The sequence below is a fragment of the Carcharhinus amblyrhynchos genome, chromosome 20, assembly GCF_965287045.1.
Source record: "Carcharhinus amblyrhynchos chromosome 20, sCarAmb.v2.hapA, whole genome shotgun sequence".
In the NCBI taxonomy this organism is placed as follows: domain Eukaryota; kingdom Metazoa; phylum Chordata; class Chondrichthyes; order Carcharhiniformes; family Carcharhinidae; genus Carcharhinus; species Carcharhinus amblyrhynchos.
The window spans coordinates 39,545,360-39,558,576 of NC_137343.1; the positions used below are offsets into that span (position 1 = coordinate 39,545,360).

The 13,217-nt window shown below is 46.9% G+C and overlaps 1 protein-coding gene across 1 annotated transcript in view; it reads right to left on the reverse strand.

Annotated features, from left to right (window-relative positions):
- The window catches only part of susd2 (sushi domain containing 2), a 114,337-nt gene that overhangs the window by 14,848 nt on the left and 86,272 nt on the right, over positions 1-13,217 (reverse strand). Inside the window, exon 15 of the mRNA XM_080208433.1 lies at positions 8,005-8,101. Coding sequence (XP_080064559.1) covers positions 8,005-8,101 — 97 coding nt within the window. The remainder of the gene's footprint in view (positions 1-8,004; positions 8,102-13,217) is intronic.

Below are 13,217 nucleotides of genomic sequence, written 5' to 3' on the forward strand. Positions count from 1 at the left end.
GACTGTGACGACTGGGGGGGGGGGATTTTTGCAGTAACTTTGTTGCAGTGCGTATGTAAGCCTACTTGTGACTAATAAACTTAAAGGGGGTGTCGGAGAGCAACTTCTGAATTTCCGCGTTAAAGTGCGCATATACGGATGCCTGAAGTTGTGGTTAGTGGTATCAGCAAGGACTGACATCCATCACTATATCCACAAATTCTTCTCAAAGACAATGGAGCAAATTAAAAATCAAGGGGCAGACCTCTATCTATTCTGCGTTCACAGGAGACAAATCTTTCAGTCACCGCACCCCTCCCCAACAATGCGTGGAAATTCACATCCCACCTCCCCCAAAAGATTCACCGACAACATCCTTTTGTTAAATTATGAACCATTTCAGTTGGCTTTGAACAAGGACAGGGGCTATTGTTTTAACTTTGTTTGAGAGTGTACACAGACCACATCAAATTGACAGTCCATGTTTTTAGGTCTCCTTTCACTGACATCTATCCATAACGGGAGACGATCTTCTTCCGAGAGTGCAAGGCATCGAGAAACCTTAAGTCCACTCCCTTCAAAGCAAAATTATGCCTGGCACACAGTGCAGAGCTTCCTCTGCCCCGCACTCCTGTGTTCTTTCACTCTGAGAAACAGTGAAGGGTATTCGATCAGGTTGACAGAGAGAAACTATTCCCTCTGGTGGGGGAATCCAGAACAAGGCAGCATTACTTCAAGATTAGAGCTAAGATGTTCGGGGTGATGTTAAGGAAGCAAGAAAATAGGAGCCGGCGATGGCCTGGTGGTATCATCGCTAGACTGTTAATCCAGAAACTCAGTTAGTGTTCCGGAGACCAGGGTTCAAATCCCACTACAGCTGATGGTGGAATTTAAATTCAATATAAAATATCTGGAATTAAGAATCTAATGACAACCATGAAACCATTGTTGATATGAACCAAACGAGGGGAATTGGGACTAGGTTAAAAAAAGGGTGGTTTGGACAAGTTGGGCTGAAGGGCCTGTTTCCATGTTGTAAACCTCTGTGATTGTTGGAAAAGTCCATCTGGTTCGCTGATTTAGGGAACATCCTTATCTGGTCCGGCCTACATGTGACTCCAGAGCCACAGCAATGTGGTGTGACTCCCAACTGCCCTCTGAAAAGGCAGTTATAGCAATCACTATAAAGTCAAGGGCAACTAGGGATGGGCAATAAATGCTGGCCAGCCAGCGACGCACATGTCCCACGTGTGAATAAAAAAAAAATCACAGCCCCATGGAGTTTGCTCCATCATTCGATATGAGGCTGATCTTGGGCTTAAACTCCATTTTCCCACCCTATTTCCCTTAATTCCCTGAGAGATCGAAGATCGGTTTATCCCACAGCCTTAAATGTTTTCAACAATGGAACTTCCACAACTCTCTGGAGTAGAGAATTCCAAAGATTCATGACTCTCTGAGTGAAACATAGAAACCCCACAGTACAGAAAGAGGCCATTCAGCCCATCGAGCCGGCACTGACCACAATCCTATTCAAGCCCCACCCCCTCACATTTATCCACTAATCCCTATAACCTACGCATCTCAGGACACTAAGGGCAATTTTAGCATGGCCAGTCAAGTAACTTCTCCTCTTCTCAAACCAACATTATTAGCCTCTTATCCTGAGACTGTTCCTGACCAGTAGAAACAAATTCACCATCCAACCTATCGACCCCCTTCAGAGTTTTGTAGGTTGCAATGAGATTGCCTTTCACCCTTCTCAACTCCACAGAACATAAGCCCAAAAGCACTTTTCTTTTCTTAAAAAGCCGGCTAGTGGAAATCCGGAACCCCCGCCCCAAAAAAGCTGAAAAGGTTAGAAATCTCGAACCGGAGAGATTTTGGTTAGGGAAGTGTTAGAGAACCGAGGCAGAGTGAGGTAAGATGCAGATCAACCATGATGTAACTGAAAAAGCAGGGGGCAGGTCCAAGGGGCACAAAGACCACCCCCCCTGTTCCTGACACTGCATTTCTCCAATTCTGACATCTTCTGCAACCCTGACTGACCTCTTCCACCCCCACCACTGCGTCCCACTCCCAATCCCATGTTCATGTTCACCTGCATGGCTTCCCTCAGTGGCAAAACCATGTTAGCCTGCCTGGTCTCAGCAATGTTAGTGGGAAAAGTCACAAAGATGGCTACCTGGCACATAGAAGAGGTTACCTGGGAGAGAGACATTAAGCAGGCACTGACTTTAACGCAGACAGCTACTTGAAACTAGAAACATGCAGGACAGACAGTTATTTAAAGTTAAACATGCAGGAATCAGATACTGCAGGAAGCCATCAGAGAGCTTGAGGCACTTTTAAAATAAGGACAGACAATAAGGAGATTAGCTATGAATGGGAACAAGAATACATAAATGCAGGAAAACCAATTACTGTATGTATAGATTGAAACTAAATCAATGATAGTCACTGATTGAGGAAATGTATCCATTCTATGAAACAATGCAATGTTAAATGCCAATGTCGGTATATGTCTGGCTGTAACGATGTGTTAAACTATCGATCCTACCCAACTATAACGATGTGTTAAATAGCTAATGTCCGGACTAGCCATTGTCTGAAAGGTGTAAAAATAAACTGCTCCTACTGTATTATTGAGAGAAGGTAGCTGCCCAGTACTGCAGAGTGCTAGTGCCTTTTCTCCACGAAGCTTCGTTAAATAAAGTTGTTGAGCCCCCATTCTGACTCCGAAGTGGTAATTTCCCACAACAGAAATGTGAAGGAGAACCTCGGGAGTGACCTGCTTTACTTTATCATAGCAGCGGAGTTACTTTGGAGGAAGACCACCTTTCTCAGGCCACCTCATAGAAGTTACCAAAAGGCAAATCCTCTCAGAATAGCCAATTCAAATCAAAAGGTACACTGCGCTCAGTGCACCAGTGAGAGGGATTTCCCTCTGGGACAAGATTTTCCGGGCCCGGAAATACTGGCACCAGCTGATGCCCCAACTCTGTCCCCGATGCCTGCAATTTCGGCTGAGGGGGAGGGTTGGAGGTCAGCAGGGCTGCCCACTCCCACAAGGCGGGCAGCCATTTAAGGTTAGAACTTTGTTAATTGTAGGTGATGGAGGCCAGATGGAATTTTCCGGTCAACTTGCAGATTCCCAATAAAATTCAACCCACTTGGAGCAGGTTCCTGGCAGCTGGTCCAGAGCTCTTGGGAGGCCTTCCCAGCCTCCCTGGATGTGGGTATGGCCACCCTGTAGAGGAAGTCCATCCCACTACTCATGGCCTGACTGCTTTCTCTGTCTTTCGGGTGGATTTTTTTGAACAAGTCGCTGAAACAGCACCTTTCTATTGAAGAGCTATCTCAGTCCCTAAGCACGGTATGGTAGCACAGTGGTTAGTATTGCTGCTTCACAGCTCCAGGGACCTGGGTTCGATTCCAAGCTTGGGTCACTGTCTGTGTGAAGTTTGCACATTCTCCTCATGTCTGCGTGGATTTCCTCCGGGTGCTCCGGTTTCCTCCCACAGCCCAAAGATGTGCGGGTTAGGTTCATTGGCCATGCTAAAAAATTGCCCCTTAGTGTCCTGGGATGCATAGGTTAGAGGGATTAGTGGGTAAAATATGTAGGGATATGGGGGTAGGTCCTGGGTGGGATTGTGTTCGGTGCAGACTCGATGGGCTGAAGGGCCTCTTTCTGCACTATAGGGTTCTATCATTCTATGAAAAGCTGTAGTCAGGTTTGCCTCTGAAAGCTGGAAGGCCTCTGATTGGCTCTCTGGCTTTGAAAGCCTGCGCACTATTCTTAATGAAGCAGGTTGCAAGTAGGCTTATGTTAACACTGCAATGGAGTCATTGTGAAAATCTCCTCGTAGCCACATTCTGGTGCCTGTTCGGGTTCACTGAGGGAGAATTTAGCACCTAACCAGCACACCTTTTGGACTGTGGGAGGAAACGGGAGCACCCTGGAGGAAACCCACGCAGATATGGGGAGAAAGTGCAGACTCTACACAGGCAGTCACCCAAGGCCGGAATCAAACCTGATCCCTGGCACTGCGAGGCAGCAGTGCTAACCACTGCCTATCGTCTCCATGCCAATCAAGAGCAGGGGGAGGCCACAGTCAAAATTACAGGAAAGTGACTGGTACCCCGGGGGGGGTGGGTGGGGGTGGTGTGGTGTGGTTTGGGGCCCAGAAACTATTGCTGTTCCTGTCTCCCACCTACAAGGTGAAAATTCATCCCCTATTTGACGTAGCACACTGATGCATTATTACTAAAAAGACAAACAGCTATCTACAAAACACCGCAAAGGATTGTTGTAGGATTTAGCGGCAGATGCTGAGAAGGAAAAAACAATTTAAAACTTTTAAATCCCAGTGAAAAAATAAATCAGTAATACTGTCACCAGTAATACTGGAGTTCCAATGTTGGCGATATGAAGCCAATCCACACATGTTTCGCTGCTTTTTCATTTTCAGTAGTGTTGACCCCTTGGGTGGAATCTATGCTGGAAAACTAAACATGACAATCACACGGCTATAACTCAGTCGCTCTGACTTGCTGCTCATTTAAAACAAGACCAAGGTTCACAATCTGAAGGGCAGGTGGACTCCATTAGTCACACTGTCCTCTGTGGCAGTGTGGCCTGTTTTAAGGGGTGAGCCTCTGAGTCACGTGACCAGATCAGAACCAATGGAACGCGAGTGTGTGAACACAGACCAATCAGGAGAGACGGCACGCTTTCCTGGGGCTGGAAGGCTTCAGTTGGGCCTCTTTTAAGATCAAACCAAATAAACAAACTCAAGTTAAATCAGGTCTAAGTAAAAGGGGCAGCTCCCCAAAAGGAAGGGGAACAGCCCGAACTAAATCAAAGTACAAAGGAAAATTGAAAACATCAAATTAAGATGTGATTATTAGAGTCCATAACGCACCCCAGCCCTGGTGGTGTCCAATGGGCGCAGAACGCGTCAACTGCGCCCGTGGACACCGCACGCTCCCTCTCCAGGGACACCTGGCTGCGGTAGAGGGACAGACAGTCAGGAATGAATGGCCCCCTCGATCGCCCGCTGCCAGGCTTCAGCTGGGAGCCAGGGCGTGGCTGGGAGTAGTTCAGTCTTGACTTATCCATGGGATCCCCTTTCCAACAGTCAGAGGAGCAGTTCAAGTAATTACCTAAAATTATCTTTGTATCTTCTTCCAGCTGAACTTTCTGTTGAAGGTGTGCATGAAGTAGTTTAACTAAATTAAAGTACAAATTCTTCTGATGCCCGTTTCACAGAAAGATAATGAGAATTAATTGTGATGGGGGCTTATTATACTTTTGATGAGTAGTGTAAAATATACATTAATCATTGAAGTGTTTTGTGAACAGATAAATTATGCAGGAAAATTGTGGTGGATCATCAAGGGGTAATTAACTCATTGGGATCGCTTTGGCAGACATTACAGACAGCTTTGCCTTCTCAATTCTTTCATTCAGTAATGACGTGGAGATGCCGGCATTGGATTGGGGTGGGCAGGATAAGAACTCTCACAACACCAGGTTAAAGTGTCACAGGTTTATCTGGAATCACTGCTCCTTCATCAGGTGAGTGTTTACCTCATTAAGTAAGAGGTAAATAGCTCGCTTGCTGGTATCTACACTGCTCAGTAAAGTCCCAGAGTTTCAGAGGCCAGGAAGGCCTCAGGCTCAACCCTTCCCAGCAGCTAATCTCAATCACAATGTGGCTGATTCTTAACCACCCTAGCAAACCAATCCAGTCAGGATTAACTATGGATAGGCAACAAACGTTGGCCAAGTCACCGAGGCACCAAATCCCACAAGAGAATTAAGGAAATTAAAACTGGGGATATTAAAACATCCCCTGAGTCAAGGCAGGAGAGTCAACAAAAATATCAGGCAGACATCTTTCCCTGAATTGCTGTCCAGTTGCTTGTATTCCATCAAAACAGAAACAGCTCCTCGACACCGTTCTGTCATTCATGCCTTATCTGTCATTTGGTTCCATCGACGTGCATCTGTTCACAAAAATCTAACAGTCTTCAATTAACATCGCCGGTAACAGATTGTAGGGAAGGAATTTCCAAATGTGGAAAGAAGTACTTTCTTACATTACCGCTGAATAACCTGGCTCTAGTTTAGTTATTCCTCCACATTCTGGACTCTGCTAAGAGAAGGAACAGTTTTTTTTGTCCGTTGACCCTATCAAATCCTTTAATTATCTTAACCACTTCACTGAGATCTCCTCTAAATCTCCTATACTCAAAGGAATACAAGCCCAGTGTGTGTATGCAGATGCTGATTGAACTCCCTTTGTCTCTCCAGTTGCCTCTCTCCTCCTTTTGGATACTCCCAAGGCAGCACAGTGGTTGGCACTGCTACCTCATAATGTCAGCGACTTGGATTCGATTCCCGGCTTGGGTCACTGCCAGTGTGGAGTTTGCACGTTCCTCCTGTGTCTCCTCCAGTGGTTTCCTCCGGGTTTCGTCCCAAAGATGTGCTGGTTAGATGGCCTGGAGCTCAGATCCTGAACTTCCTAACCCGTAGCCCGAAATCAGTAAGGATAGGCAACAAAACTCCTCCACGATCATCCTCAACACTGGTACCCCACAAGGCTGTGTACTCAGCCCCCTACTATACTCCTTATACAACAATGACTCTGTGGCCAAATTCCCCTCCAACTCTGTTTTCAAGTTTGCTGATGACACCATCGTCGTGGGTCAGATCTCAAACAATGACAAGACTAAGTACAAGGAGGAGATAGAGAATCTGGTGAACTGGTGCAATGACGATAATCTCTTCCTCAATGTCAACAAAGTGGAGATTGTCATTGACTTCAGGAAATGTAGTGGAGAACATGCCCCCGTCTGCATCACTGGGGACGAAGTAGAAATGGTCAAGAGCTTCAAGTTGTTAGGTGTCCAGATCACCAACAACCTGTCCTGGTCCCTCCATGCCAACACTATAGTTAAGGAAGCCCACAAATGTCTCTATTTTCTCAGAAGACTAGGGAAATTTGGCATGTCCGCTACAACTCTCACCAACTTTTACAGAGGCAACATAGAAAGCATTCTTTCTGGATGTATCACAGCTTGGTATGGCTCCTGCTCTGTCCAAGACCGCAAGAAACTACAAATGATCATGAATGTAGCCCAATCCATCACATAAACCAGCCTCCCATCCATTGACTCTGTCTACACTTCCCACTTGGAAAAGCAGCCAGCATAATCAAGGACCCTACGCATCCCGGACATGCTCTCTTCCGTCGGGGAAAAAGATACAAAAGTCTGAGGTCACATACCAGCTGACTCAAAAACAGCTTATTTCCTGCTGCCATCAGACTTTTGAATGAACTTACTTCATCCTAAGTTGATCTTTCTCTACAACCTAACTGTGACTGTAACACTATATTCTGCACTCTCTCCTTTCCTTCCCTATGATCGGTATGCTCTGTCTGTATAGCGAGCAAGAAACAATACTTTTCAATATATACTAATACATGTGACAATAATAAATCAAGTCAAAATTCATCTGCATGCTAAATTTTCTCTCAGTGTACCTGAACAGGTGCCAGAGGGTGGTGACTAAGGGATTTTCACAGTAACTTCATTGCGGTGTTAATGTGAGCCTAGTTGTGACACTAATAAATAAACTTCAAACTCAAAACCTATTCCTTGTCACCTAGCTTTTGGCCACCCTTCCTATTGTCTCCTTCTTTGGGTCACTTATTGACCTCATGTCGGATTGCACTCCTGTGAAGAATTTTGGGATATGTTAGACGCAGTACAAACTGACCATATTGTTGAGTGAGGTTGAGATTGGGCCCAATTGATTAGGCAATTGGCACCTTTTGGGTTGGCGCATAAAGAGGTGCCATGCGAATGAGGAGGCAGCGCCCACAGGGTAGTACCCCAGCATGAGCCACTCCTTTGGTAGAACGGGGAGAGAATTGAGGGAAGGAAAGAGCAAAAAGAGCATGCAAGAGATGAGAAACACCAACAGTTGAAGTGCGTCACAAAACAGTAACTCACATTTTCAAACGCTTTTCGTTCAGGCATAAGATCACTCCAATTACAACCAGGGAGAACACAGCGAGTAAAGTTCCTATCACGATACCCAGAATGTTCTCTGTTAAAAAAAAAGAGTGACGTTAAAAATTACTCCATTCGTACATTTCAAAGATTCCTGTCACTGAAAATAATTCAAGTGCCTCCTCAAAATTACCGACAAACAAAAGCCAACACATTGGGGTATTCCAGCACCTCCCCGATTTGTCCTGGGAAAGATATGGCTCATTTGTGTCCAAACACTTGGGGGAACAATGTTGGATTGTTTCCATTTTTATGAGCTTGCGGGTGCTGAGGGGCTGGAGGGAAGCAGAGGCATTTCTTAGGAGGGAGGGAGGTTTACATGGCGGGGCGGGGGGGGAAGAGATTCCATGGATGGGGATCCATGTTTGTGAGGGGGCAGAAGTGAGGATGGGGATTGGAGGGCCTGTGGTCGTCATGGATGTGGAGTTTCATGGGAAAGTGCTGGGAGGAGATCCACGGCCTGGAGGGTGGGTTGGGGACGGGAGGTTGGGGATTGACGGGAGGTTGGGGATTGGCGGGAGGGGGGTCAGGGATGGGTTGTGTGGGGGGGGGGGTGAGGGGTTTATATTTTTCTAATCAGAATGCCCTTTTGAAAAGCTAAGCCCGCCCCACCAGAGTGATAATATGAGACCCAGTCCTTAACTCCTTACTGACTAAGGGGCTAAAAATCTGGTGGAGGAAGCCATCCTCAGGACTAATGGCTTCTATCCTGTTTCTCCCACGCTGCAAAAAATAAGAAAATTCTGCCCCAGGTTTCGGTAAAGGGCCAGGAGGCCATTAAAGCACACCCTGAGAGGGCAAGTCCTGGAGCCAGAGTCTGAGGCAATGCCTCAGAAAGTTCAATGACTTCAAAGAGGTGGTCCAGCTCAATGAAGGCTTCATGACATGTCATCTCCTGCTCACTGCATCCTTTGCTCAACTTACCACAGACCCAGCACTAACCCTGCAACAAGCACTGGCAATCAGCATTCATAGCTAAGATTCAGATACTCCACCTCACTGTCACGCACCTTCAGGTTCACGCCTAGGCCCTGTTCTTCACACACGCTGACAGCAATACATCCATGGAAGCTACATCACCAAACACATTCCAACCCAGTTACTGACATTCGTCCCTCTCTCTTAACGGTAAGGGGACCCATCAAAGAACAGAACAGTGCAGAATTGAAGGTTGAAAGGGATGCCCACATCATCTCAGATTTCTGGAGGTGGCAGTGCTCATGGAGGTGGCTATGGCAGAGCCCACCACACCCATTATCACAGAGAACATTCAGGATGCTGCCTTATAGACCTATTCACCCCCCAACCATCCTATATGCCATTAGGTAGGAGCTGCAGATGGTGTAGCTATGGACATTATGTGTTCCATCCTAATGCACATCCCTCGCCCCAGTACTCTTCAGGCTGGTCAGGCTAGAACTTTATTCCTTAAAGCGTAGGAGAATGAAAGCAGTATTTTATGAGGTTTAATTATTGAGGTTTAATTTATTGATGTTTATAAAATCATGAGGGACATACATAGGATGGACACATAGTCTTTTCCCCCAGAGAAGAGGAATTGAAAACTTGAGGGTATTGGCTTAAGGTGAGAGGGAAAGATTCAAAAGGGACCTGAGGGGCAACTTCTTCACGCAGAGGGTGATGTTTGTATGGAATGAAGTGTCAGAGGAAGTGGTTGAAGCAGGTTCAATAACAACATTTAAGAAGCATTTGGATAAGTACATGGATGGGAAAGGATTAGAAGGATATGGACAAAACGCAGGCGATTGGGGCTAGCTGGGAGGGCACTGTGGTCAGCAGGGACTGGTTGGGTCGAAGGGCCTGTTTCTGTGCTGTATTGCTCTATGACTCTCTGACTTTGTAAAAAGTGCTTCCAGATGCCTAAGAACTGACACCTGAGCAGATACCTCATCAGTGAGGGCAAGAGCTGAAACATGCTTCTGAAGAACAAGAACCATCACTTGATCTGACAATTATAATCACAAGCTCAGATCCTGGCAATGCGTGAGCCTTAGGCGGGTAATATAGTGTCAGGATCTGCACATTGAATCACACGAGTGACCCACAGCCTAATCGGTGGGAAGAATGGTTTGTGGGCCAGCTCCTCGGAGCTCACTGATCAGTTCTGCTGCCATGGATGCAGATGAGGATTTTGATGGGACATCCTACAGGTGAATGCTGATGGGCGGGCACACCAAGGGCACTGGCAGGCCGAGCAGCCAGCCTGTTGCCACTGTTGAGGTGCATGGAGGAGTCCAGCTCCAACTTGGGGCAGGGTCTCACACAGAGCTTGAAGCCCATCCAAGGTACTGGTCAACTCCATGGCTTGTGGACTTGTCATTGTTTGGTGACCATTGTCTCAGCTCCCAGCTCAGAATAGGTGAAAGCCCCTCCCAAAGTCACAGTGGAAACTCAGACTGAGATGATAAGCTCAGTGCAATGCAGGCTCACACTCAGAGGCTTGCAGACTCCCCCAGCACTGCAACAATATGTGCTCCATCCTGGGAGCCAGTGGCACAGTGGTATCATCATTGAAGTAGTTATCTAGAGACCTAGGGTAATGCTCTGGAGATCCAGGTTCAAATCCCACCATGGATGCTGGTGAAATTTGAATTCAATATTAAAAAAAAATCTGGAATTCAAAAATTCTACTGATGACCATGAAACCATTGTCACTTGTAGTAAAAACCCATCTGATTCACTAAAGCTTCCTTCAGGGAAGGAAATCTGCCATCCTTACTCAGTCTGGCCTACATGTCGAATCATTGAACCCCACAGTACAGAAAGAGGCCCTTCGGCCCATCGAGTCTGAACCGAACACAATCCCACCCCACGCCCTATCCCCATATCCGGACATATTATACCCACTAATCCCTGGACACTAAGGGGCAATTTCTTAGCATGGCCAATCAACCTAACCCGCATATCTTTGGACTGTGGGAGAAAACGAGAGTACCCAGAGGAAACCCACGCAGACACGAGGAGAATGTGCAAAATTCACACAGACAGTGACCTGAGCCAGGGATTGAACCCACGACCCTGGAGCTGTGAAGCAGCAGTGCTAATCACTGTGCTACCTTGCCACCCATGTGACTCCAGACCCACAGCAATGTGGTTGACTCTTAAATAACCTCACGGTGGGAGATAATGTTGGCCCAACCGACAATGACCACAGCCCATGAACGAATAAAAAAAGGATTACTTGGTCTGCTTGCCTGGAGAGTGGCAGTGGCATTGTGGAGCATGAGTCAACCTCTCCGAAAATGAGAGCATTTATGTTCCCACTGTAACTGCTCTGCCAGTTCCCCTGTGGTTGCTGTCAGCCCATGGTGCAGCCCAATGCCAGATCCTCCGGGAGTTCACCCTGAAAATCCATACTGAGTCTTCCCAAATGAAAGTCAACAGCGTTCCATCAACCATACTGCAATCACTGTGTTAGAACTGTGTAGGATCATTATATATATTTAAATTGTCGGTTGTTTTGTTTGATGAAGTTGTAGAATTATTTTTTCTTGAGGCACTGTGATGTTATACAGCAGATGAATTGAAAGGCAGGGAATAGAACATAGAACCCTACAATGCAGAAACTGGCCCTTCAGCCCATCGAGTCTGCACCAACCACAATCCCACTCAGGCCCTACCCCCATATCCCTACACATTTACCCACTAATCCCTCTAACCTACACATCCCTGGACACCAAGGGGCAATTTTAGCATGGCCAATCAACCTAACCCGCACATCTTTAGACTGTGGGAGGAAACCGGAGCACCCAGAGGAAACCCACACAGACACGAGGACAATGTGCAAACTCCACACAGACAGTGACCTGAGCCGGGAATCGAACCCAGGTCCCTGGATCTGCGAAGCAGCAGTGCTAACCACTGTGCTACCGTGCCGCCCAAATGGTGGAGAGGTGATGAGATTGTTGTATCAGTAGGCTCTGGTACATACAATGTGGGACTAAGTACAGGGTCATCCCCACAGCGACCCAGAACCAGGATCAGTCTGGAGATGGACAGGGACATGTAAAGACCTAAGATGGAGTCCGCTCCACACCTGTATCCTCGACTGTATATGTTGAGTTATGAGTTGTTAATAAATACTTGCTGTTAATACACTCAAGACAACGAAGCCTACTTTATGGTGTCCAAAGCAGAGTTCTTCAGCTTTAGTGGGACCAGACATTCCCTTGGGCAGTCAGTCCAGAGCTCAGGTGTCTCAGATATCTCCTCCCCACATTCACTTCCTTCTATACCTCCTTCCTACATGGTTTTCAAGTACAAAATGTCAGGGACTGCGCCCTCAGGTTAGCCACATTGTGGAGAATGCAGCCAAGCACTATGAATTTGAACACTAATACTGATGAAAGTTGGAGGGCTCCTTCCTTCTGATCCTGGCAGCAGAACCTTTGTTTCAGCGTCACAGTGGGTTTTATTTTCACATTGTTTCTTGTTGGTCGTGGCTCAGAGGGGAGCACTCTTGCCTCTGAGCCAGAGGATCGTGGTCTCAAGATCCACTCCAGGATTTCAAGCACAACAATCTAGACTGACACTCCGGTGCAGGACTCTGGGAGTGCGGCACTGTCAGAGGTGCCATCTTTCACTGAGACACTAAAAGGGGACCTCCCCCACTCGCACTGGTGGTAGTATTTTGAAGGAGGGGAGCGGAACCACCCCAGGTGTCCTAGCCAATAGTTAATCTCTCCATCAACATCACAAAAACAGATTATCTGGCCATTATCACACTGTTGCCGGCGGGAGTTTGTTGTGTGTAAGTTGGCTGCCATGTTTGCTATATTACCACGCTGGCTACGTCTGTCTGTGTGGAGTTTGCACATTCTCTCCGTGTCTGCATGGGTTTCCTCCAGGTGCTCCGGTTTCCTCCCACACTCCAAAGATGTGCAGCGTAGGTGATTGGCCGTGCCAAATTGCCCCTTAGTGTCCCAAGGTTAGGAAGATTAGTGGGATAAATGTCTGGGATTGGGCAGGGGGGGTGGGGCCTGATTAAAATGCTCTGTCAGAGAGTCAGTGCAGACTCGATGGGCTGAATGGCCTCCTTCTGTACCATAGGGAATTCTATCATTTCAGAAGTGCTTCATTGGTTGTAAAGCATTTTGAGAGTTCCAGTGATTGTGAACGGCATTATATAAATT